The following is a 25,713-nucleotide window of genomic DNA, read 5'->3' on the forward strand; positions in this document are numbered from 1 at the left end:
AGAGATTATCCCTTTATCACACACAGTGTGAAAGATACCACGACAATTCTAAAGCTAGGTTTCACTGGGAACAAACATATTTTATACTGAGAATGTTTCCCTGGACAATTTGAGTTCAATCTCAAATTATGATGCTATCAACTCATTTAATCCTTGGCTCAGTTGAGTAAAAACTGAGTGCCAAAGACGGTCCATGCCAGGCACTGAGTTAGGCACACATGGTGAGGGGCGCAGAGGTCTGAGTCGGGGTGGGCTGGGGGTTTAAGAGAAGGAAGAACCAAGGTCACACTACAGCTCTGAGCTTATTGTTCTCTGCACGATGCCGTACCGGTGAGTGTGACCAATTATGTAAGTTACTGTGATTTACACAAATCGAAAAAGACAAAGCGTTCTTGTAAATTTTATAAATATAGTGTGTTACTTATCAATGCCAAAATGTCATGCTTTTTGAAAAAGTCATGCTCTTCCACTATGGGAAGAGCAGTGGGACCTCATTTTAGCCACCAGAACCCACCTGCCAAGGCAGGCGATGTAAGAGATGTGGGTTTGATCCCTGGGTGAGGAAGATCTCCTGGAGAAGAGAATGGCAACCCACTCCAGTATTCTTGCCTGGAAAATTCCATGGACAGAAGAGGCTAGTGGGCTACAGTCCACGGGAATGCAAAGAGTGGCACATGACTGAAATGACTTAGCATGCACACCACACCACATTTTATGTCTTCTGATGGGTATTTAGGTTGTTCACCTCCTGGCTATTGTGAATAATGCTGTGCTGAACATGATGTACAAACTCTGTCAGAGTCCTTGCTTTTAATTCTTTTAGGTGTCTTTCCAGAAGTATAATTGCTGAATCTTTGGCAATACTATGTTCAACGTTTTAAAAAAACATCTTTACCACTGAAGAATGCTTTGGCTACCTGATGTGAAGAGCTGAGTCTTTAGAAAAGACCCTGATGCTGGGAAAGATTGAAGGCAGGAGGAGAAGGGGATGATGGAGGACAAGATGGTTGGATGGCACCACCGACTCAGTAGACATGAGTTTGAGAAAGCTCCAGGAGATGGTGAAGGACACGGAAGCCTGACGTGCTGCAGCCCGTGGTGTCGCAGAGCCGGGACACGACCGAGCGACTGAACAGCACTGAAACTGGTGAAAACTGGTGTAGCTGGGACACATCTTGCTTTTGCTTCCTTCAGTTGACTAGCACACTGTATTTCCTAGTCTGTTAACAAAGATGAAAACAGTGATGGCCACCATTTAGTGAGTGACGTTTATGTACTACATACTACACTCAATGTTTTGCTTACTGCAGTCACATCTGTTAAGAACCATGCTGACCCACAATTTACAGACGATCAAGCAGACTAGAGAACGTAAGTAATTTGCCTCAAGTAACCTAGCTAGGAAGTGGCGGAGCTAGAATTTGAATCCAGGAAGGTCTGCCTCATGGCCTGCCTTCTTAACCTCTGTGCTAAACCTCCTTCTTCCACATGAGGCCAGAACTCTTCCTGTTGTTCAAGCTGCAACCATGCGGTTAGCACAGACTGAAATGTGAGCGACTTCCATCACTGTGTCAAGAGAAGCCACCTCACTCTCCTTTCACGCTTTCTTAAAGGGATACTGCCTCATTACACTGGTACCTTAACCAATTCTCTTGACTCAACACTTCCAAAAATTCCTTTTCAACAAATAATAAACGCTGGAGAGGGTGTGGTGAGAAAAGAACCCACCTACACTGTTGGTGGGAATGTAAAATGGTGCAGCCACTATGGAGCATAGTATGAAGTTTCCTTAAGAAACTAAAAACAGAACTACCATATGAGCCAGCAATCCCACTCCTGGGCACAGATCCAGAGAAAACTGTAATTCAAAAAGAAACATGCACCCAAATGTTCACTGCAGCACTGTTTACAATGGTCAAGACATGGGAGCAACCTAAATGTCCATCAGCAGGTGAATGGAGATGTGGGGGGTGTGTGTGTGTGTGTGTGCGCACATAGTATATATACCACATCTTCCAAATAAATGTATGTATATACAATGGAATATTACTCAGCCACTGAAAAGAATGAAATAATGCTATCTGCAGCAACATGGATGGACCTAGAGATTATCATACCAAGTGAAGTAAGCCAAAGACATATATTATATGATATTGTTTTTATGTAGAATCTAAAAATAAGAAAAAAAAGAGACAAATGAACTTATTTACAAAGCAGAGAAAGAAATCAAACTTATGGTTACTGAAGGGGAAAAGGTGGGGGGAGGGATAAGCTAGGAGTTCTGGGTTCATAGATTCACACTACTCTATATAAAACAGGTAAACAATAGGGACCTACTGAATAGCATACGGGACTATACTCAATATTTTGTAATAACCTCTAAGGGGAAAAGAACCTGAAAAAGAAATATATATATATTTGTATGTGTGTATGTAACTGCATCACTGTACACCTAAAACTAACATACAACACTGTACAACTATACTTGGAAAAAAAAATTCCTTTTTGGAAAAACTCCAGCTGCTCCCTGAAGAGTCTGGTTCTTCAAAAGTGCACTAAGTGAGAAGTGCGGCTTCCCGCTCGTGTGAGTGAGGAGCTCCATCTATTCTGATGGTTCTTAGTCTTTAATGTGCATCAGGATCCCTGCAGGATGTGACAGAATGCAGGTGACTAGGCTCACCTTCAACTTCTAACTCCGTAGGCGTGGAGAAGGCCTGAGAACCTGCATGTCTAACATCTTCCCAGCTGCTGGCCAGGATACCATTGAGAACCAAGGTTTAGACCCTTGGTTGACTTTTGAAATCAGTTTTTGAAATCAGCTCCTTTGCCTGGTTTCTGAAAAGGATCAGAAACTAGAAAACATTTTTTGTGTCTGTTAAACATGTGGGAGACACTTAGGTTAATACCTCTAATCAGGTTATGATCCCAAGAATATCCATTTGATATTCTGCATTAGGTGGGTAAAAAAAAAAAAAAAAAATCTACATTTCAAAATATCCATTAAAAAGCAATCCTGGTGATTATGAAATGAATCTGAACTCTCCAAAAGTTAAGATAATTACCTTTCATTCTCATCAGAAGCCACATGGGTTTGGGATTTGCTAGAATTTGACATAAATTTAGTGAAAGGATGTGTCTCAAAAAAGATACAAACCAGTAGTCCAAATAGTGAGGTGATCTTAAATTCTCTACCATTAAAAACACAACCCACGTATAGGTATAACTGACTCACTTTGCTGTAGAGCAGAAACTTAACAAAACATTACAAAGCAACTACACTCCAATAAAAAACAAAAACAAATCAGAAAACTACATCCCTCACGTCTGCAGGCTGGGGAAATCCCTGTTTTCTTTAGCAATCTTATTTGGCAGAAGAAATGCAGATAGTTTAATTATATAAGGGGGCTTCCCAGGTGGCATTAGAGGTAAAGAACCCACCTGCCAATGCAGGAGACATAAGAGATGCAGGTTCGACCCCTGGGTCTGGAAGATCCCCTGGAGGAGGGCACAGCAACCCCCTCCAGTATTCTTGCCTGGAGAATCCCATGGACACAGGCACCTGGCAGGCTAAGGGTTGATAACCTTGAATCTCAGATAACTTTTGTATTAAAGTATTATCTCCCCTCAGTCCTTATCTTTGCCAGGTTTTTCCTCCCATTAGTAACAAAATCTAAAGTTCTGCATCCTTTTCATCTTCTGAATTAAACTTTAATTGTTCCAACAGATAGACTGTTCAGTGCTCAGAGACTAAAGGCCTAGATCTGTATAAGACTCATAAAAACTTTGGACAATTTCATTAATCTTTTTTCCTTCCCACTGTCAACTCTCTAGAAGATGTTATTCAGTCCAGACAACATTCTTTAGATCTACCATTAATCTTATTTTTTTTAACCAAACTATTCTCTTGCTCTCTCAGCACTCTCCAAGTAAAATTTTCAAGCCCAATAAAATACAACTTTTGTTTTTGCTACCCATGTCTAGCAAGTTAATTCAACTTTGATTCTTTTTTTTTCCCCCCTAGTGTTAGTAGCCTTAAAAAAGATCTATTTTGTGTATGTGAAACTGGTACTAACACCTCTTAATAAAGACTGAATTAGGCTATGAATAATCCTGGGGATCACTAGTCTAAACCTCTCATTTTATGTACCTAATTCAGGCCTCAGTATACAAATCCCTTCTGAGTAGATTCAAGTCATACCTCAGAGTAAAATCATCGCAAGGTTCAGTTCACCTCTCAACTGGTATGGTGTTCAAATAGGGGACAGCATGCACTAGTTGGCCTTTAAATTTTGTCTCAGTTAAAGAGTCAGTTTGGAAATAAAACTACTTTCATTAACATTTAATAAGATTTGGAAAATGTAAGGCTACATTATATTGACCTTTTATATCAAGTAACAAATGAATGCTAAATCGTTACAATAATTAGATGAATGAGAGAAGTTATTTATGAAGCAAAGATTCAAGGAGATTCTCCTACAAGGAAGGAGATGCAAACATAATAATTTAAAAATAAGCACTTTCAATATGCCCTCCTTAAGTGAAAAATAAGCCTTCTACAAGGTTAATAATAATTATTTCTCAAATTTGCTGATGATCTAGGACTTCATTTTTTTTAGATACAACAGATGTAAAACAGCATTAATTTGCTTCTAAGCCCAAAGTACATTTCTCTCCCTTCCCACCATATAAATATCCTTAAAATTCTTTTCAATTAATCTTGAAAATTCTATATAGTCAAAACTCAATAGGTAGAAACAGAAGCTGCAGAAAGGTATAGTAAATACTTTTAATGAATTCAATTCTAATAGATTACTGGTTTTCTTGTTGCTATCAGGTGACTATTAATAATTCATCAGAAATACTAAAATACCAATTAGTTAGTAGTGTATCTTGTAGTAAAATGAAAATATCAAAAACAAAAACAAAAACAAATCAATGCCAACTAACCAACCTGAAGTGCATGAAAATCACTTAGTCGTGTCCGACTCTTTGCGACCGCATGGACTATACAGTCCATGGAATTCTCCGGGCCAGGATACTGGAGTAGGTAGCCATTCCCTTCTCTAGGGGATCTTTCCAACCCAGGGATCCAGCCCAGGTCTCCTGCATTGCAGGTGGATTCTTTACCAGCTGAGCCATGAGGGAAGCCCAAGAATACTGGAGTGTTGTAGCCTACCCCTTCTCCAGCGGATCTTCCTGACCCAGGAATCAAACCAGGGTCTCCTGCATTGCAGGTGGATTCTTTCCCAACTGAGCTATCACAGGGAAGCCCCAACCTAGCAACTGACAGAAAGTCCAGAGAGACCTAGGTCATCATGTGAGACTGAACAAAATTCAGGAAACTTGATCATGTACTACAGGTTTCCCCAAAGAATAACGCGCATTGCTCCTTAAGCCAATGGAAACATCTGTTGTGCTGCATGGCCAAATTTCTCAATGCATAACCAACTTCTAAAAAACAATTTTGTTGTCAGTTCAACCAAACAGTCTCCTGCTAACCTTTACAATGAGTAATAATTTAAAAAAAAACAGAAGCGCTTCTCTCTTTTCTTGGGGGTACCTTCATTAAAGCTAGTTCAGTAACAGTTTTTTCATTAATAATAATACTGTGATTATGGCTTACTTTTCTGATACTTTGCAGTTAAAAGATCTTTAGGAAGTGTGAAAAAGTCTTTGGAAATGTTCTGTTAGATCAGGTCAGTGATAGGAAGGAGAAATCAGATTCTTATCCTGACCACGCTACTTATTCCTCAAGTGACTTCTTAACCTACCTCTTAATCATAGAATGATAGCATCTCAACTGGAAGGGTTCTTAGCACCTTATTCAATAGATAAAATGGGGAATCATGAAATTTAAACACCTTGCCCAAGTTCTCATAACTAGTAAGACCTGTAGATACAAGGTAGACTAGACCAGATCTCTGCATACTCATGATTACTATCTCAAGCAATGAACATGTTTTCTAAAAATGCCAGTTGCAACACAAACAAACCATGAGCATTTACAATCCTTTTGGTACAATAGCATGATTGTACATATTGATCAAAATGAAATTTATAAAACTTGTGAGAAAAAAATATTGGTGTTCAACTAGCATGAGATGGCCTGTTTTGCTAAAGATAATGTAACACTCCATCGTTCTGGTTTGTTTTAACATAGGGCTTTTGAAGAAGTTAATAAGCAGTTTTAATTTACGGTCATGGCAGCCTGATAAGATTTTTTACTCCCCTCTAATTATACACTGATACCTACTATCCTTAAAATCATCCTAAAGTTGGTTGATCTAAGAATTTACAGAGAGTCTATTGGGTCTGTACTGGCCTAGCAGATTGTCATGTGAACTAGCTGATAGATGATAAAGCCTTAAAACAGAAAACCTGCTGGCTGCTATGAAGGGATGTGTGGGCTAAAAATGAAAAGATACTGTAAGAACTTATATCACTCAATTAAAATCCTGAACATCTAAACACTAGGAGAGATATACATGTATATTGTAAAAAAACATCTATGTGATGATACTGAGCAGAAATGTGGGGAAAAATAGGACATTCAATTGTTAGAATCATGATTTAAAAAAACTAGTTCTTTTATTCCCCTTGAAATACATTTTTTGATTAAATTCAACTTTAGATGCAGGTGGCATTTTTCTACTGATACTGTGATATACCAGGAAGATCTAGAACATCTTTTCCCCACTGTTTTTGATATAACTTTAGCATTACAGTTGTCCCTTAGTATCAAGGGGGGTTGGTTCCAGGATCCCTGCAACTATCAACATCCAAGGATGCTCAAGTCCTTTATATGAAATGGCATAGTATTTGCTTATAACCTGTGCACATCCTGTATACTTTAAATCATCTCTGGATTACTTATGAAACTTTATGATGTAAAAAATTGTGGATGCATGGTAAGTATAATTTTTGCTTCTTGGAATTTTCTGGAATTTTTTTCCCCAGGTGTTTTCCATTGTGTTTTAGTTGAATCTGAAGATGCAGAACCCATGGACACAAAGGGCCAACTGAATTTTAAATTTAATCTCTTAATCCTTATGCTACAGGTTTGGCTTTCATTCATCTATTCTGATAATACTTCGATGATTTTATGTGAACATTAGACAATTGTACTTTCTTGTGTTCCTTTGGCTTCCTTCACAGATAAAAGTCTATTATTATAAATACCATACCTACCATTGCTATAATTATAGTAGACCCACTGGCCGCTCTTGGGTTTTGGAAGTGACACGGGTGTCTCTTCAGCGGGGAGACTGTAGAATCGGCATTCCACAAAGAGTCGCTGGATAGTGTCATCTGCAGTTACTCGGGAATCATTAAGGCTTAGGGCTATGATCTCAATCTGGATTTTTTCTGGTGGCTGTTTAAAGAACGAAAACAAAGCACAATAAAGAAACAAAAAAAAAAATCCTTTACTCTTTTTTCACTGTCAATTTTAAATAAAACATGAAGGTACTGGCCTTCATTGATTTCTTTTTTTGGATGGTATTGTACCCTACTGTCTAGTTACACATGGTAGATTATTCACGACAGAGAGAGAGAGAATGAGCTCCTAATGCCCCAGGGTTTGAAGTTAACAGTGTCATGGCAATAGTCTCCTGATTTACATTTGAGGCTATAAATACCCCCTAGTAGTCCATCAGGAGTGAAGATTATGAGATCTTCATCTCCAACTGCTTTCGGAATGACACATATCAGTTGGCCTTGATTCAAACTATGTAGTGAAATACATGTTTATCACTGCTTTTATTTTACTCTGTGGTACCTGAGAAAGTTTTGATTATTCAAAGATCAAAGCCTGTTGAACACTTTATAGCTAATATGCTAACATAAATAACTGTATGAATCCATATTAAGTAGGGCTACAGCTCATTCTCATGTGTATTCTTCCATAACATATTTCATTTAATGAGTAATAAGTTTTCAAACAAAAGACAAATTTTTATTGAATTTAACATAATTTTCTTACAATTTATTATCTCATTTTTACAGAATTAGTGAAAAAATATATTTGTGTAATTTTCATCTCAATCCTTATTTAATAGATTTTAGTGTAACAAACATTATATGTGAGTCATATGTTTCCTTGAACAATAATTTAAAACAAATGATAGACTATGACTTAAAAATTAGATCACACCAAGATAATTCCTCAGTCAAATGTTTACTCAATTTAATTTTAAATGTTTACAATTTAAAATTTGTTCTTTATTCCCCCTTACTAAATCTCTCTTTATTAAATTCAGAGGTATGCTACTGTAAATTATATAACTTAAAATAATACTAAAAATCCTGATACTAAGACCTGCTTATATAACTAACTTTTAGGAATTCATTGTCAAATGTAAATCAGTGTGTAAATTCACCATAGCAATTACTATTTTGATATTTCAAAGTATATAATATAATTAATCAAACTGAAAAGCATAAGTACCCTATTGTAAAGAATATTCCCATAAAGAACAATTTCCATTGCTGGCAAACCCCCTCAATATTTGATGAAGTAATTTTACCCCCTTCTTTCAAAAGACATTTTCTTTTATTATGTATTCTAAGACACTTTAACTAAAAACCCAAATCTGAATATTTCAATAAGGTTATTTTATTATTCAGTAGATTCATGGAAATTTTACTAGGATGACAGAGAAAATTCCACACCATTCTGTCTCCACTAATACAGGTACAAGGCTGCAGCTGGCAATATTACTAGGATTAGCATAGTATGATGAAATATTTAAAGGAAAATTTTTTCTAAAACCTAATAAATCAAATGACTGCCAAATGTCATTAAAGTGATGGTCTTTGACTTGAATATGCTTTTCATATTCAAATTTGAAAAGAAAGAGATGAAAGCCTGGAAAGGTTACTCGGTTTCAACTAATAACCTCAAGCCCTCTCTGTTCACGTGCATAAAAAATGAAGTTGGCTCTATTGTCTAATCTCACTTCAGAAAAGCCCTTCCCTGCTTGCCGAGGACTAACATAGTAACGAAAACATTTTAAATATTATTTTTCCTTAAAACGTATTGTGGTTGTCAAAACAGCATACACACAAACTATTTTATACTTCTGGTTCAACTGCAGCACAATGCATAATTAAGTCTTTTACATAACTTGCAATTTGACAAACTTAGGATTGTTATGACAATAACATAAAACATTCCTGTGCTGTGCTGTGGTTAGACCGCTTCTGCACAAAAGAATTAAAAGAAAACAGCTATCACAAAAGGAAAAGAGGTGTATACATTGCTATTTTCACATTGTGAATGAGAGGAATGTAAAATCTGGTTATCATAGAATCCAATGAAGAGACAAATTAACTTTTAAATAGCAGGGGAATCAAATTTATTTAAGTGTTTTTTTAAAAATTAATAATATATTAACTGTACAATCCCTGTATGAAAACTTGTATTACTGTCAAAATGAACTTAGGCTGTCAAATAAGACTGTATACAAAATATAGTCTACATACTAAATAAATGTAGATACTTGGATGACAAACAGAACACCAAAACCAAATAAACCAAAAGAAACCCATTATATTATCCCCTCCCCCAAAAAAGCTTTAAATTTCTTTTTATGATGTCTGTCTTCTTTCTGGCCTAGATCATTTTTTCTTTTCTCTTAGTTTTCTTCCCACCTCCCCAGCCTCTTTAACTCTAGATTATGTCCTTTTCAATTCTCTAACTTAACAGAGTTATCAGTTATCATTTCTTTGTTCCTTTAAGGCTACACGAATCAACCTAAGTCCAAAAAGGGGGTAAGTTCCAAACAGTATGTATCTAGGGAAGCATGCCCTGAATAAACAATTTTCAAACATTATAAATTTTGGTTAATCAGCCTAGCCAACTTCTTTTTCAACATCGGAACAATTCTGGTTCCGCTCATGCCTCTGTGAATCAAAAGTTCAACTAGATGATATGCAAAGATTCTGAAGATAAGAAGCACCATCAACTGTGTAGCAGACAACTCCAATTTAGTGCAAAAAATGAACTCACACTCTCTCCTCTCCACCACTCTCATTCACCCTGATACTTGTTATCTCAGGTGATGACATCACCATCTACCTGGTCACCCACAACCAGGAGACCTTGGAGCCATTCTTGCAAATCTCCATTTTCACACTCACCATATCCTATAGATCATTCATTCTTGTTCCGTTAACTTCCTAAATATTTCAGTGGTTCACAGTGAAGATATTACAACATTGTGTCAGCTACTGGAAATACAAAGACAAAACAAGATGTGCTTTCTTTTCTCATTTTTATCTCTAGAGAAACTTCTTTTATGTTCTCACCATGATCTGAGGAAGGAACTAATCCAACAGCTTCCTATAGATAGAAAGTAGTTTCATAGAATGAGCAGACAGAGGGTTTCCCAGGTGGCTCAGGGCTAAACAATCCACCTGCCAAGGCAGGAGTTGCAGGTTGGATTCGTGGTTCAGGGAAGATGGCCTGGAGAAAGAAATGGCAACCCACTTCAGTACTCTTCCCCGGGAAATCCCATGGACAGAGAAGCCTGGTGGGCTAGAGTCCATGGGGTCACAAAGGAGTTGGACACGACTTAGGGACTAAACCACAAACAACAATAATGACTACAGAATAAGTGGGGAGAAATCAGAAAGAATCACAAAAGATAACTGGTTGGTAGAGTTGTAAGCAGACAGATGGTGGTATGAGGCTGTTTAGTTATAGAGGGACTATAGTCTTGCTGTGACGGTGTTAGTCGGTCAGTCATGTCCAACTCTTTGCAACCCTGTGGTCTGAGGCCCACCAGGCCCCTCTGTCCATGGAATTTTCCAGGCAAGAATACCAGAGTAGGTTGCCATTTCCTTCTCCAGGGGAGCTTCCCCACCCAGGGATTGAACCTGGATCTCTTGCATTGCAAGCAGATTCTTTACCATCTGAGCCACTAGGGAAGCCAGATCTTGCTGATTGTATCAGTACACACTCAAAAAATAAATGGCTCTATGCTCATGGCTGTGAGAAAGGTGAGGCACTCCTCCGTCTGGTCCCCTGCCTGCAGCCTCAACTATTTCTCTGGTGGCAGAGTTCCTTCTCTAAAACAAATTGGGTATCACCTTTCTGCTTGGAAACCCTACACTCTAGCCATTTCGCCAGACCTATGGTGTACTGTTTATATTGCTGAGCTTTGGCATCTGAAATCTTCTCTATCAGACAAAATTCCATTTATTTGAAGCCCTGGGCCACGCAAGTACTCCTTTCACGAGGGCATTGCTCCTGATTTCCAAGACTGCCTTGGTTCCTCCTCTGGGTACTCGCTGCTCTTTTCACTCACACTGGATTGCATGGATTTGTTTACATATCTGCCTTGCCCTGTAGACTGTGAATTCCTGGAGGCCAGGACCATATCTTATTCATCTTTTGCTATTTAACATCCTCTCTAGGATCTGGCACTTAGGAGGCTCTCAATAAATACTTAATGACATTGAGTCAAGGGAACGCTGAGAATCTTCTATATATTGGGAATATTTTTTATATATTGCCAGAAATATGTGAAGCTGCAATTACCAGTGCAGCTCCTTTAGCAAATATTGATTATGTCTGCTACATTTTGGGAAGTTGGGGATTATTAATTGTTGAAGAACACAGAAATCTTGCCAGTCTAGATTTTAATGGAATAATACTGTTTCAAAGACTGGTCAGTTTTGTAGAATCTAGGGGTAGGGTATTGTTATTTCAGCTTCTCTGTGTTGAAAATTCTCATCATGAAATAGTGAAAAGAAAAAGTTCAATTAGGTGAACTGGAAGGGGTAACAATATACTGATTCACACGACAGTGACTGAAGCACAGCATTTCAGACGGATGCAGAATATGGTCTGTTCAAGACCACTAGAGGAACCCACGCGGTCATTCCTCTGAGTGACACCCTGCCCGTACTGTAGGTTAGCTAGCCAGAACAGGCTTTGGGCTTCTCACTACTTCTCAGTACATTTTCTCTCCGGTTCACCAGTTACCCTGTTAGCTTCCCTAGTTAGCCAGATGTCAGCATCAGCATACAAAAAGAGCACTGAAAACTTCTGATTGTGGTGAGCAGCAGTAATAGAAATCTCTCAAATAAGAACTGTGTGCAACTTCCTTTCAGTTGTCTGTATGGATGGACACTATACTTTATGTGATTGAATGATCTGGAAATGTGATGACAGCTTGTATTACTCTCAGAGAAAAAAAAATTAGAGTTCTCATGATTTTGGCTCAATTCCATTCCTGCTTCCTGACTGATGCTATAATTCTCATTTTAGGCCATATTTCTCTATAGTATTTACTTGGGCTTTTATTGGCAGGCTTACTTTTTTTTTTTTCAATGTTTTACTTCAGAAGATCATGCTGAATTCTTCCTCCGGTTTCAACAATCATAGCAGCCACACTGGGGTTGGATTGTTAGGCTTCTAAAAACTTAATTCAACTTGACAGCTCTTAAACATAGTATTGCTTTACTGAGAATGTGCTCTGATAAAGGTTTGGAACTTGTTTCAGTCAGTTAGATTTAAATCTCACTATTGTAGGAGATTGTATGTGAGTTTTATTTCATTCTTAATTCTTCAGCAAAGAGGCATTTCTTTAACTTTTTAAACTATAAAGAAAATAATTTGACATGTTCAAGTAGTACTCAACATCTTAAACAGATTTTACTTTTTTGCTGTATCTGATTTAAATCTTTTTTTTTACTGTGGAAGAAACAAAATATTTCGGATTCAGGGAAAAGTGCTCCCTCTCAATTCCTTTCCCTTCCTTTCTTATTTCCCCCAGAAGTAACCACTACCCTCAAGTTGCTGTGCACCATGCCCAATCATGCTTTTATATTTTCTACTATGTATGTACATACCCATCAACAACTTACTGTTTTCTGTTTTTAGACTTTATATGGATTGATACCATCATCTATGAATTATTCTGCAATTTTTTCACTCAATGCTATATTTCGAGATTTATGGTTATAATTGAAATCTAATTCATTAATATTACCTGTTATACAGAATTCCATGTATATAATGTATGTAATTAATTTCTATTCTATTTCTCTTTTGAACTGTGGTGTTGGAGAAGACTCCTGAGATTCCCTTGGACTGCAAGGAGATCCAACCAAGCACTCCTAAAAGAAATCAGTCCTGAATATTCATTGGAAGGACTGATGCTGAAGCTGAGACTCCAATACTTTGGCCACCTCATGCGAAGAACTGACTCATTGGAAAAGACTCTGATGCTGGGAAAGATTGAAGGCAGGAGGAGAAGGGGATGACAGAGGATGAGATGGTTGGATGGCATCACTGATGTGATGGACATGAGTTTGAGTAAGCTCCGGGAGTTGGTGATGGACAGCCTGGTGTGCTGCAGTCCATGGGGTTGCAAAGAGTCGGACATGATTGAACTGAACTGAGTCTGTTTCTCTACTGATGAACAAAATGTTTACAACTTTTTGCAATTAAAACAATGCTGCACTGAATATCCTTTTGTTTTCTTGTGTATGTGAGTGGTTCTCTTAGAATTGCTGGGTGACAGATATGAGAAATTAACAGGATTATCAAGTTACTTTCCAAATGGTTACACAAGTTTACATGAGTATTATTTTATCGTCATAAAAATGTTTTGTGTATGTGTGTGTGTAAATAAAATAAAGCCTATGAGGAACTTGGTGCTTTATAATAATTGAGACAAAATGGAAATGGAAGGTAGTGAATCTATGTCTGTGACCTTTAAGAATAAAAGTTTAATTGAAGTGAGGTCTGAGACAAGCTCAAAATATTTGGTTCAAAAAGTCAAACTCAGCATTGGTACTGATAGAGTCATAAGTAAGTAGAATAGGTAGGAATGATTAATGATTAAAGATGATTCTTATAACTTGCCTTCTTCAGGCTGGGGGGTAGGCACAAGCATCTCAGAGACTCAAAGAGAGTCCCCTAGACCTCATACTAGACTCCAGAGCTTCCACTTATTAGTAATCAAATCCATTCTTCATGCAAGTTTTGGTTGAAAAGTCTTTGATTTTAAAAATAATAATAGTTCTTTGGGAGAAATAACAGTAAAGAAGAGCACAAACTGTTAAGGTGATAATGTTTTTAACAAACAAAACAAAACAAACTCAATCCAGTTTTCATCAGTGGCAGTAACCTTTCTTTTATCCTATGTTCTGTTAAAACATACTGTGTTGGACAAATAGTAAAAACTTCAGTGTTGGAGATCAAAATGATGCTGAGGTTAAGAGTGTTTATTTTTAGAACATTGTCTCTTTTATATACCATGAAAATTACTGTATCTATAATGGTCAGCAAATTACAGAAGCTTGTTACCACATGTTCTAAAGCAATGGTTGGAATATTTTTTCCTTGAATACACCTGAGGGATATGACAGTCTCCATCATAAACTGTGGCTTACCATGGCAGTACTGTGAAGAAGGGAAGAATTTTTAAAATGACCCTCAATTTCAGGTGATTTTGATATGCCGTTGCACTTTAAACATCATTGAGAACAGATGTGATAAAACAGTGACTCTCAATTTTGGCTGCCTACTAGTATCACTCAGGGAGCTTTAAAGAAAATTCTGGTCTAACTGATTTGAGTGGAGCCTGGGCCTTGGCATTTAAATGTGCTCCCTATGTGGTTCTAATATGTAGCCATGGCAAGAAGTACCGCCTTTCCCTAAAGAGGTGGTTGTCAAATTTCAGCATACCCCAGGACAGCATGAAAGAGCTGACAAGACAGATTGTTGGGCTCCCAACTCAGAGTTTCTGATTCATTAGGTCTAGCGTGGGGTCCAAGAATTTGCATCACTCACAAATTCTCAGGTCATGCTGATAATGCTGGGGACCACACTTAGGAAATCCATGGCTCTAAACCAGAAAAGACTCACCCTCTATTTATTGACCCTCTCTAAGACATTTATAGAAAAGCTTCTACAACTCATATTAAACTATTCTTCAGTTATGAGTTAACATTTTAGTACACAATTAGCTAACAAATTATTCCCTGTGTAGAAGCAGTCTATGCGTGTGTGCGTGCTCCGTCGCTTCAGCTGTGTCTGACTCTGTGTGACCCCATGGAGTGGAGCCTGCCAGGCTTCTCTGTCCGTGGGATTCTCCACGCAAGAATATTGGAGTGGGTTGCTGTGCCCTCCTCCAGGGGATCTTCCCGACCCGGGGATCGAACCCACATCTCCTGAATTGCAGGTGGATTCTTTATCGCTGAGCCAGAAGGGGAGCCCAGAAGCAGTCTATACTCATCACTAAAAATAATTCAACAATATAAATTCTAGAAAGTGCAATATCAAAGTTCCTCATTTTCTCCCATTCCCTAACTTAGGAGTTGGCAGATGTTTCTTTCCGGTAAAGGCCAGATAGCAAATATTTTTTGCATGGCAGGCTATAATGGTCTCTGGTGACAATACTCAACGCTGCTCTTGTACATGAACAGGCCACAGACAACCTGTAAATGACGGATGTGGTGTGTCCCAATAAGACTTTATTCACAAAAACAAGTAGAGGGCTGGATTTGACACATGGGTTATAGTTTGCTGACTCTTGCCCAGACCCATGCCCCAGAGATACTGCAGTACAATGTTTTGATTATATACTTGAAAACACTTTCTTTGCTTGTGTGTGCTCATGTCTGACTCTTTGCAACCCCATGGACTGTAGCCTGCCAGGCTCCTCTGTCCATGGGATTTCTCTGCCAACAATACTGAAGTGGGTTGCCATTTCCTCCACCAGGGCAGATCTTCCCATACCATGGATTGAACCCATGTCTCCTGCTTCTCCTGCATTGGCAGGTAGATTCTTTACCACTGAACCACCTGAGAAGCCTTTCCTTTGCTTACATGAACCCCAATGTTAGATCTGTTTGCTCATATAAAAATACATAATCATGTATGTACAAATATATCTTTTTGTTAGCTTTTAAAATGGAATCATCAGTGATATAATTTCTTACTCATTAGTTTGACAAAAAGTGTGATGTCAGAAAACTAATTTTCACACATTATGTATAAAAACATTTCAGCTGCAAGTGTTTATATTGGCAAAAACTGATGGAAACCAAAGGGTCCATGAAAAGGCACTTATTTAAATAAATAAAGTTTAGCTATACAATGTAATATTATGCACATGTGTAGAGTAGAGTATACTGCTATATACTATATATAGTATATACTATACATACAGTATATACACTAGTATATACAGTATATACTATATATACTGCTATATGTAGCAGTATATAGTTCATGGTATATCAGCAAGAGATAATTAAGTTGCAAAATATTAAAAATAAGTTTAAAAGCAACTAATATCAGGAGAGTAATGTAGTATTTTTGGTTAGGTAGCTTAAGCTTCCATATGTAAAACGGTGGGAGGGGTGTACTTAACTGATGTACTTAACTGATAGGATATCATATTGATTCTGAAGTGACTTAATCACTTTTAATACAGGAATGCCAACAGTAGTGAATCGCTTTATGCATTCTGTCTTTTGCAAAAGCTTTAAAACATTTTCGCTGGACATCAATACTGTGATTGCCTGCTCACTTTGTTCAAGAGAACCTGGCTTCCAGGTGGAACTGCATTTTAATCCGATTGACTATGGCAGCTTTTACAAAACTGCTGTTAGTTAGGAACGGAGAAAGATGTAAACATGCATTGCACAAAAAAGAGCGTTGCTGTTTTAGCCTGTGATTTCTCATTCTCACCTGTGGGCACACCTTAAGAAATCTGTGAGTTGAAGGCAATGCATTTAGTTGTGAAAACTGAACGATGCACTGCTTAAATGGTGAAAATTAGAAATAATGTGAAAGAAGGATTTATAATTCTTTTTTTCTTAATGCCATGGCAGATGCAAATTTTCAGTTTTGATATCTATTTTGAGGACCTAAAACAAGGCTTTTAATCAATGTATTATACATCAAATTGATACTGTTAACTTCTGATTATTCAAATTAATAAAATATTCATAGAGACATGTCCGAAGTTTTACATTTCTCAGACTCCCTCCCCACCCCCACCCCCATTAATTACCATGCCTAGAAGCTTTTTAGTAAAAGCAGCAGGCATCAGGCTGACGGACTCTGACAGGCCAGCAAGGCCCAATTCCACTGGTGCTCTGGCACTTTGATGTCCTGGAAACGAAGAGAGATAGGGGCAAATTGGGTAGCACATTATGTTAATGACTTGATTTAATCCAGCCACTAAACTTTATGTAGCCTGTTAAAAAAGATGCTAACACTAATTATGCCACTTTGGAAAGGAAAGGAGGGGACAAGCATTTCATTCTGACAAAGTGAAGCTCATAAATGTTGTAAATGAAATGAAACAAAATGAAGTAATCTATGATTAATTATACATTACAGACATGAAGAAAAGAGGAAGAACCGAGTAATATGTCTAAGTCCTGGGAAATCTGTTAGATTCCTTTTAAGGATCGACATTTCTAAAAAGTAACTATGGGCTGTCAGATTCTGTAACATGAAAAAAAGAAACTGAATGCTCTTAAATTGCTTACATAGTGCAGGCGATGACTGAAATTCAGAGTGTAATTGGCATAGATGATTTTTATCTAGGACACTACTTTTAGTCTCAACTTGGTGACATTATAGCTATAGGTAAAGGCAATTTAAAACATTTCTACACAGTGGAGATAACCAGAGTAGGGTTAATTACCTTTTAACTAATCTCTGTGCCTCTATTCTTTATACTATTGATAACAAGATCTTTTAAAATGTGATTTAAGAGTGTAAGCTCCCCAAAAGCAAGAGACTTATTTCTCTTACTGCTAAATTCCCAGTCCCTAGAACAAGAGTGGGGACACAGTCAATGCCTACTGACTATACCTGTTTAATGAGTGAGTGATCATCCTCCTCCCTTAAAAATCTTCACTGGCTGCTCACAGAACATCAGGATAGACTTCAGCTTCCTCAGCTGATATACAGAGGCCTCGATGCTCTGGACAGGCCTATTGTTTCAGCATCTTCTCCTGGGGCTCCCCCTGTGTGCCCTAGGCTTGGCCCAACCTAAAACCATTCTGACTCTGAGAATAAGCCATGTTCTCTGCACTCTCTCCAAGTCTCATGCTTTTTATTCCTTTGGGCTATAATGACTCTCCTTTGCTTTCACTAACTCTTAGTCATCTTCCACAGTTGGCTCAGGCTTCACTAACTCTAGGAAGCTATTCCTGATGAGGATCCCTCATGCTGAGTTAGGCACCCCTCTTGAATGTTCTCAGAGCAGTTGTGTATTCCAGTCTCCCAGCACCGACCTCTGCACTATAAATGTATTTCCCCTAGAATGTAAATTTTTGGAAGCCATGGATTGCTTCTTGTATGACACACAGTAGATGCTAATGAATGAACAATTGTGAGAACTAAAGGAGATATTACATATTAGCCATTCAGTAATACCTTCCCTTCCAAAGAGAGCTATTATAATAGTGTCCTGAGATTTCTACCTGAAGCAGTTCTGAAAGAGGAGATGAAAGAAGAAATTAAGGAGCCACAAAAATTTTTATGCTTAAAAAGTGAATATCACCAGTGGGACAAAATGACATCCTGTGTCTCCTGGTATCAAGCACTGAAAAGGACACAGCATTGCTTCTGTAGGATTCCCACCCAAACACATAAGCTGAATCCAATTAGGGGAGGAATCACACAGATTCAAACTGAAGGACATTTCACAACATAAATGGCCTGCGTTCTTAGAAAAAGTCAATGTTACGAAAGACTAACTCCATGGAAGGCTGAGGTACCATTACGGATTGAAGGAGGCCAAAAGGGTGTGACAACTAAATGCAATGTGTGATCTAGATTTGATCCTGGACCAGGTTAATAACTTGCTATAAGTGATAATAGAGGGACAACCTGCAAAATCTTACTAAGAATTGTAGATTAGATAATAGTATTGTATTATTATTCTGAAGTATTTAGGGATAAAGGGGCATGATTTCTGCAACTATCAAATGATTCACTACAATTATGTATGTAAGAATGTGTGTATATAATGCATACATACATATATGTATACAGGAGAGAGAATAGAAATGATTAAAAAGAGTATAGAAAACATTAACAACTGATGAATCTGAGTGAAATGTATTCAGGAGTTCTTTGTACCACTTTTGCAATCTTTATAAAGAAAAAGGTTTCATGACTGGTATTAAATGATTTGCAAAAGGAGCACACAGAAGAATTGGTACAATCACTAGAAAATGCTGTATTTCACCATTATGATGATCTCCTGAAGTTTGTTCCTGTGTTCAAAGATTATACTATTTTACTGTATTTGTTATATAATTTAATAAAACTAAATTTCACCTATTAACATAAGGTACTGGTCAGTACCTTCTACTAAACGTAGAATTTGAAAAACCACATGGGAACTTGATTAATGGCTACCAAGGCTTTGCATTGCTTAGAATAGCTGGTTGCTTGAAACAATAATTTACACTTCTGAGATGGCATCAAAAATCATTATAGGAAGTTGCATTTTGGTAGTGAAGGTTGTTATTAGGCTGTAGCAAAGTAACACAAATTACTTTTCTGGAAGTAGTAAGGAAAAAATGCAATTTACTCCAAAGGAAAAAATATGTGTACATTAGAATTAGTTGAATATTTTAAAGGAATAGCTTTTTCATCACCAGTGGGATGAAACCAACTTCTTTGTTAAATTAAATTCTTTATGCTTAGTTAAGAGCACTGTACAACTGCACTGAGGTGCTAGCAATGGTGTCAGTATACACACGATTCCACTGAAAAGTCTGATACAGGACTTCTCAGCCTCAGCACTACTGACATTTTGGGCCAGACAGGTCTTTGCTGTGGGGCCTGAGCTTTGCAGCAGGTTAAGCAGCAACCCTGACTTCTATCCACTAGATGCCAGTAGTCGTCCCTCCCAGGGAGACAACCAAAAACACCTCCAGATGTTGCCAAAATGCATCCCTCGCGTGGAAAACTGCCCCGGGTGGAAATCTCTGGTCTGAGATGATGTAATTTCAGATAACATCTCTCCATTCTTTGAAACTGACTTTTAGATGATGAATACAATGTTTAGAAAATAAACTGTTGCAATGTCTCCCTAGTATCTCCTGGATAAAATCCAAAATACTGTCTTCTTCATCATATCTGAAACCTTCTACCCTGTTCTGCAGAAAGGTCGCTCTAGCTAGTGTATTCTTATTTCTGAAACATACTGTGCATGCCCTGCCAGTACTAACACGCACAGGACTTTGTGCTCGCTGCCATGTGTCCCCATATTTGAGATGTTACAGCTAAAGCGGACACTCCTCTTCACTACGTGACTGGTGACAGCTGAATGGGTCAAAGGACCACAACTGGATCCAATCCAGAGGCTAGAGGTAGCTGATCAGATCCTTCTCTTTGGGCTTGGGCATTTTGTGGGGCTATCTTTGGGCAAGTGAAGCAGAAAAAAATCAGCTTAAAATGAGAAAAAGCAGACACAAAACTCACAAGAAAGAGGGTGGGTGAGCAGCCTATGGGCATATCCTTAATGAAGTCTACCGAAAAATCACTCCAAATTTCTCCTTCCTCTGAACTTCCTTAATTAGTGGCATGACTGTCAGCAAGTCACCTTATTTCAAGGTTTCAGTTTACTTATTTGGAAAATGAGGAAGATGTGCCCCGAACAGCTTTATTCTTTAGCTCAAATATCTACTAATCATTGGTGGTATTGTCTCCTGATTGTTTTAGATTGTAATTTAACTGATGAATTAACACTTGACTTTTCATGAACACATCTTCCCAATTAGTATAATGTTTCCTGAGGGCAGGGCCAGAATGCTCTATTTACCCCCTTAGGGAGAAGACTTGATTACCAATTGCAGATGGTGAATCCCTGGGAATCACTGAGTTATAATAAGAGAGATGAGTGCTGTTTGTAAATCTGCTAGAGAAATAAATCCTTTGGTACTAGTCCCTTAGGCCCTAGGACTGATTCAGTATCTCATATTTTTATGTTCAAAGGCTAAACCATGTAAGGTATCCAAAAATCATGATGAAAGTAAGCAGAGTCTTCCAGAACTACTGAGAAAGAAATGTGAAGCATGGGAGAAAGAAATATCTGAATCAAACTTGCAGGCTTACAACTCTTAAATGGAGTGTTCTTAGTAAAATGATGTGAAGGTTAACTTTGTATGTCAAGTTGACTGGGCCATGAGGTATACAACTGTTTGGTCAAACATAATTCTGGGTAAGTCTATTAAGGTGTCTCTGGATGAGATTTAACATTTGAGCTGGCAGACTGAGTCAAGCGGATTATACTTCTTAATGGGGGTACATGAGTGTGTGCTCAGTCGTGTCGGACTCTGAGAGCCCATGGACCCCTGCCAGGCTCCTCTGTCCGTGGAATTTTCCAGACAAGAATACTGGAGCAGGTTGTTATTTCCTACTCCAGAGGATGTTCTGATTCAGGAATGGAACCCGTGTCTCCCGCACTGGCAGGCAGATTCTTAATCACTGTGCCATCTGGAAAACCCTAATGTGGGTGAAAGTGAAAGTGTTACTGGCTCAGTCATGTTTGACTCTTTGTGGCCCCATGGACTGTAGCCCGCCAGGCTCCTCTGTCCATGAAATTCTCCAGGCAAGAATTCTGGAGAATTCCATATATCAGTACGTTATACATTAACCGATATTATTATAATTAACAATCATATAACAATGATAATAAAACTGAACAGATGATGTATTTATCAATCATCTGTTTGTATTTCTCAATCACAGAAACAATGGATTTCTCTATTTTATGGAGGCACCTGTGACATCTGAAATGTTCTGTTCTATGAGTTTGTTCAGTAGAGAGATTAAGCTAAAAATGTGAGATTTTAAGAGTTGAAATAAGTATTGCAATTCTTAAAAAAATAAAGGAATACAATTAATCATTTCAGGAAAATTAACTTGGATGAATAAAAAAGCTACCACTTTACTTACGTTTACTTTATAAAATCTTTTTTCTCCCCTGACAATGAAAAATGCTCTGGTAAGTGGGATACTTCCAGTGTAAAGTAAAGTATAACTTTCTTTTCAAAATTTCAATTTACATGTATACTACTTTTCAGCAATGTGCTACAAAACAAGCAAGGTATACGTATATGAAATTACCTTCTAAGAAAGTTTAATTTTTGGACAGAATGAAATAACTTTAACAGTTTATCATGACATATTTAGATATGAACAGTTTATGAATTTACATATGTAACTTACTATAGTTTTAAAGGCAATCTCTCATTTTGGAAATTCTTTAATATTCAGATTTGATTTAATCTATCTTTGTGTAATGGTTCTGCAAAGGAGTCAGAGAAGTCAACTGATTTGAACAAGTAACTACTGAAGCTACAGATATTAGGTACTCTAAAACATGTAAGCAAAACTAACACTTACATGTTATGGCCCATTACATAATGAAAGTATAAATACAATTTTCTTATACTAGATGATTACTTGGATAAGATTATGATAATACATTAAATTTTTTCCAGAAATATTCTTCCTTAAGATTTTCATATGTAAAGATTTATAAACTATGAATGAAAAGCAGCTTTATTTCAGAACATTTTTGGTTGATATCAGGTTACTGACCTGTTTGATATTCTTGGAGATAGGACCTGGAATAATGCACTCATCACTGTCAGAAGCTGATCTGTCTTCTTCATCTGTTAAGAAATAAAATTTATTGGTTTAAATCTGTTAAACCAATTACATTTGTACCCTGTGAAATGGAGAGAAATAAGCATACATTAAAAGGATAACCATAAAAGAAAAATATGATAATCATGTCTGAATTTTTTTAGCACTGAAGATAATTAGATTTACATTACATTTTATTACTGACTCATTGGAAAAGACCCTGATGCTGGGAAACACTGAAGGCAGGAGGAGAAGGGGACGACAGAGGATGAGAGGGTTGGATGGCATCATCAACTTGATGGACATGAGTTTGAGCAAGCTCCAGGAGATGGTGAAGGACAGGGAAGCCTGGTGTGCTGCAGTCCATGGGGTCGGAAAGAGTCGGACACGACTGAGTGACTGAACCTGAACTACATTTTAGAAAAGAGAAAAGGAAATAAAAATATTGTTTGTTCAAGTATAAAATTAAAATAAAAAATTTTAAAAGAACATGATAATCATATTTTCCAACAGCCTAACCTATACTATTGTGTAAAAAATCAAGTTATTCCTACTATTTAAAAATATTTTTAAAAGTTTTACAGTTTTTATTGCAGTAAAGTTGACATATAGTAAACCAACAAATTTGTGTGCAAAATTTGTATTTACATTTTGGAAATACGTATTTTGACAAATATATAATTCTGTGAAACCATCAGCATAATTAAGATAGTGAACATGTCTATCACCCCCAATATTTCCTCATGCCCCCTGTAAAGTTTTTCCTCTGCATCTTTCTATTTCCATTCGTCCTTCCCTAGGCAACCACTTAAATGTTTTGTCACAATAGATTAGTTTGCCTTTTCTAGATGTTTATATAAGTGAAATCATGTTGTATGTAAGTTGCCTTTCTTTCCCCATTTTTAAAAAATCAAGTCCTCTAGAATAACCCAGCTAATAGTACTGAAGCCAAAGAGAATACAAAGTTATTTAAAATATAAATCTGGAACATGGTCAGCAACAATACTTGTATTCCGTTGTGGTGCATTGAGTTTGAAATAAGATATGCAACAATTCCACCTGACCACACCTGACGAGACTGAACTACATCGCATCAATTCTGTCAAGAAACAGCTATCATGAAGTAGACTCATGATTAAATGAAGATGTTCCATGAGGCATGAACAGATTAAACAAAGCAGAGTCAGGGAAATAATGGTAATTTAAAAAAGGAAGTCACCTTCTGGTTCTAGTTCTTCAGTTATTTCTGTTTCATCTTCAGAAGTCAAACTTCGTTCTGCAAGTTGACCCTCAGACAGTAAAGACACATCGTCATCTTTTCCTTGCTGCATTTTCTCAGTATTCTCTTTTACCTCATCTACACTGCTTTCCTGAGGAACCTGAAGAAGCAAAAGCACAGTGATATATTATTGCTTATATCACATTTATAATATTCTTGCTGAAGCCCTTGAATGATAATAAAGTAAATATACTGACATGCACTTTATATTTGATTCATGAGAAAATAATCACTTAAGCTGCACAAATGAAAATACGCAGATAAAATCTGATTACAAACTAAATATTCAGAAGCATTAATCTCAAAATGAATTTTACATTATACTTTAATTTGCATGTGTATTTACTACCTACTAATGTCTGCATAATTATAACTATTACACTGGTAACATGTTGGACCTTTCTATTCCACGGAAGTCATATAGAATGGGATCAGTGATATGATTTCTTTAAAAAAATTTTTTTTTTCGTTTTTGGCTGCACTGGGTCTTCATTGCAGTGCATGGGGCTCTCTGTTGCTGCACATGGGCTTTCTCTAGTTGTGGCAAGTGGAGACTACTCTCTAGTTGTGGTGTGTAGGCTTCTGGTTGCAGTGGCTTCTCTTGTTGCAGACCACAGGCTCTACAGCGTGCAGGCTTCAGAAGTTGCGGCTCTTCATGTCAATGTATGGCAAAAACCACTACAATACTGGAAAGTAATTAGCCTCCAACTAATAAAAATAAATGGGAAAAAAAAAAAGTTGCAGCTCACGATCTCAGTTACCCTGCGGCATGTGGGATCTTAATACCTGGACTAGGGATTGAACCTGTATCCCCTGTATTGGCAGGGGGATCCTTAACCACTGGACCACCAGGGAAGTCCCAATGATCCATGTCAAAGCAAAGACAAAGTATTTAAAAAATAAACCTTTCAAGATAATTTTAACATAAACACATACCTCAGGAATATGTGAAATAGTTGGCATATCAATTTCTCTCTCTGGTATAAGTTCCACTTCTGGCGAAATTTCCTTCCTATCTTCAGGAAGAGTAGAGGTCTCCTTATATTAATGTGAAAATGTGCATATATGTTATTTTGTATTTTGTATTAAATCCTAAATCATCCTAAGACTTTTTCACACACACATACACACATACTTAGCATTTACTCTCTTAACAATTTTTATATATAACATATAGCAGTATTAATTATATTTATCATGTTGGACATTACATCTCTAATACTTATTTACACTTTACAACTGGAAGTTTGTACTTTGGACCACATTCATCCAATTCACCCTTCCCCCATCCCCTGCTTCCGGTAACCAGAAATCTGATCTTTCTTCCTATGAGCTTTTTAAAATCTATTTTTAATCGGAGGATGATTGCTTTATAATCTTGAGTGGCTTCTGCCATACAGCAGTGTGAATCAGCCACAAGCACACGTGTCCCCTCCATCCTGAACCTCCCTGCCAACCCCGGCCCCGTCGCACCCCCCACGGTTTTCCCAGCGCACCGGGTTCAACACCCAGTGCCCACGCGGCGGCTTCCCACCGGTTCTCTGTCTAACACATGGTAGTGTGCGTATGTGGTTTTCAAGTATAACTGACCTGTAACACTGTGTTAGTTTTCTGTTAAATAACACAGTCATCTGATATTTCTATACATTTCAAAATGATCACTACAATAAGCACAGTGGTTAGGCTGTGTCAGCATACAAAGATATTACACAGCTACTGTGTTCCCCATATTGTACATTTCATATCCATGACCCGCCCATTTTATAATTGGGCGTTTGTATCTCCT

At 37.5% G+C, this 25,713-nt stretch overlaps 1 protein-coding gene across 2 annotated transcripts in view; it reads right to left on the minus strand.

Annotated features, from left to right (window-relative positions):
- Positions 1-25,713, minus strand: part of RPGRIP1L (RPGRIP1 like) — a 96,381-nt gene that overhangs the window by 11,307 nt on the left and 59,361 nt on the right. The window contains exons 20-24 of one of the 2 annotated variants that reach the window (XM_065925349.1): positions 24,864-24,965; positions 23,868-24,027; positions 22,601-22,674; positions 17,037-17,137; positions 7,245-7,372 (exon numbers count right to left, since the gene is read on the minus strand). In XM_065925349.1, the coding sequence (XP_065781421.1) occupies positions 17,072-17,137; positions 22,601-22,674; positions 23,868-24,027; positions 24,864-24,965 (402 nt within the window). In that variant the 3' untranslated portion in view covers positions 7,245-7,372; positions 17,037-17,071. Of the gene's footprint in view, positions 1-7,188; positions 7,373-17,036; positions 17,138-22,600; positions 22,675-23,867; positions 24,028-24,863; positions 24,966-25,713 lie in introns of those variants that run through there. The other variant, XM_065925348.1, reaches the window with a different exon arrangement.

Source organism: Muntiacus reevesi, chromosome 2 (assembly GCF_963930625.1).
Source record: "Muntiacus reevesi chromosome 2, mMunRee1.1, whole genome shotgun sequence".
NCBI lineage: Eukaryota > Metazoa > Chordata > Mammalia > Artiodactyla > Cervidae > Muntiacus > Muntiacus reevesi.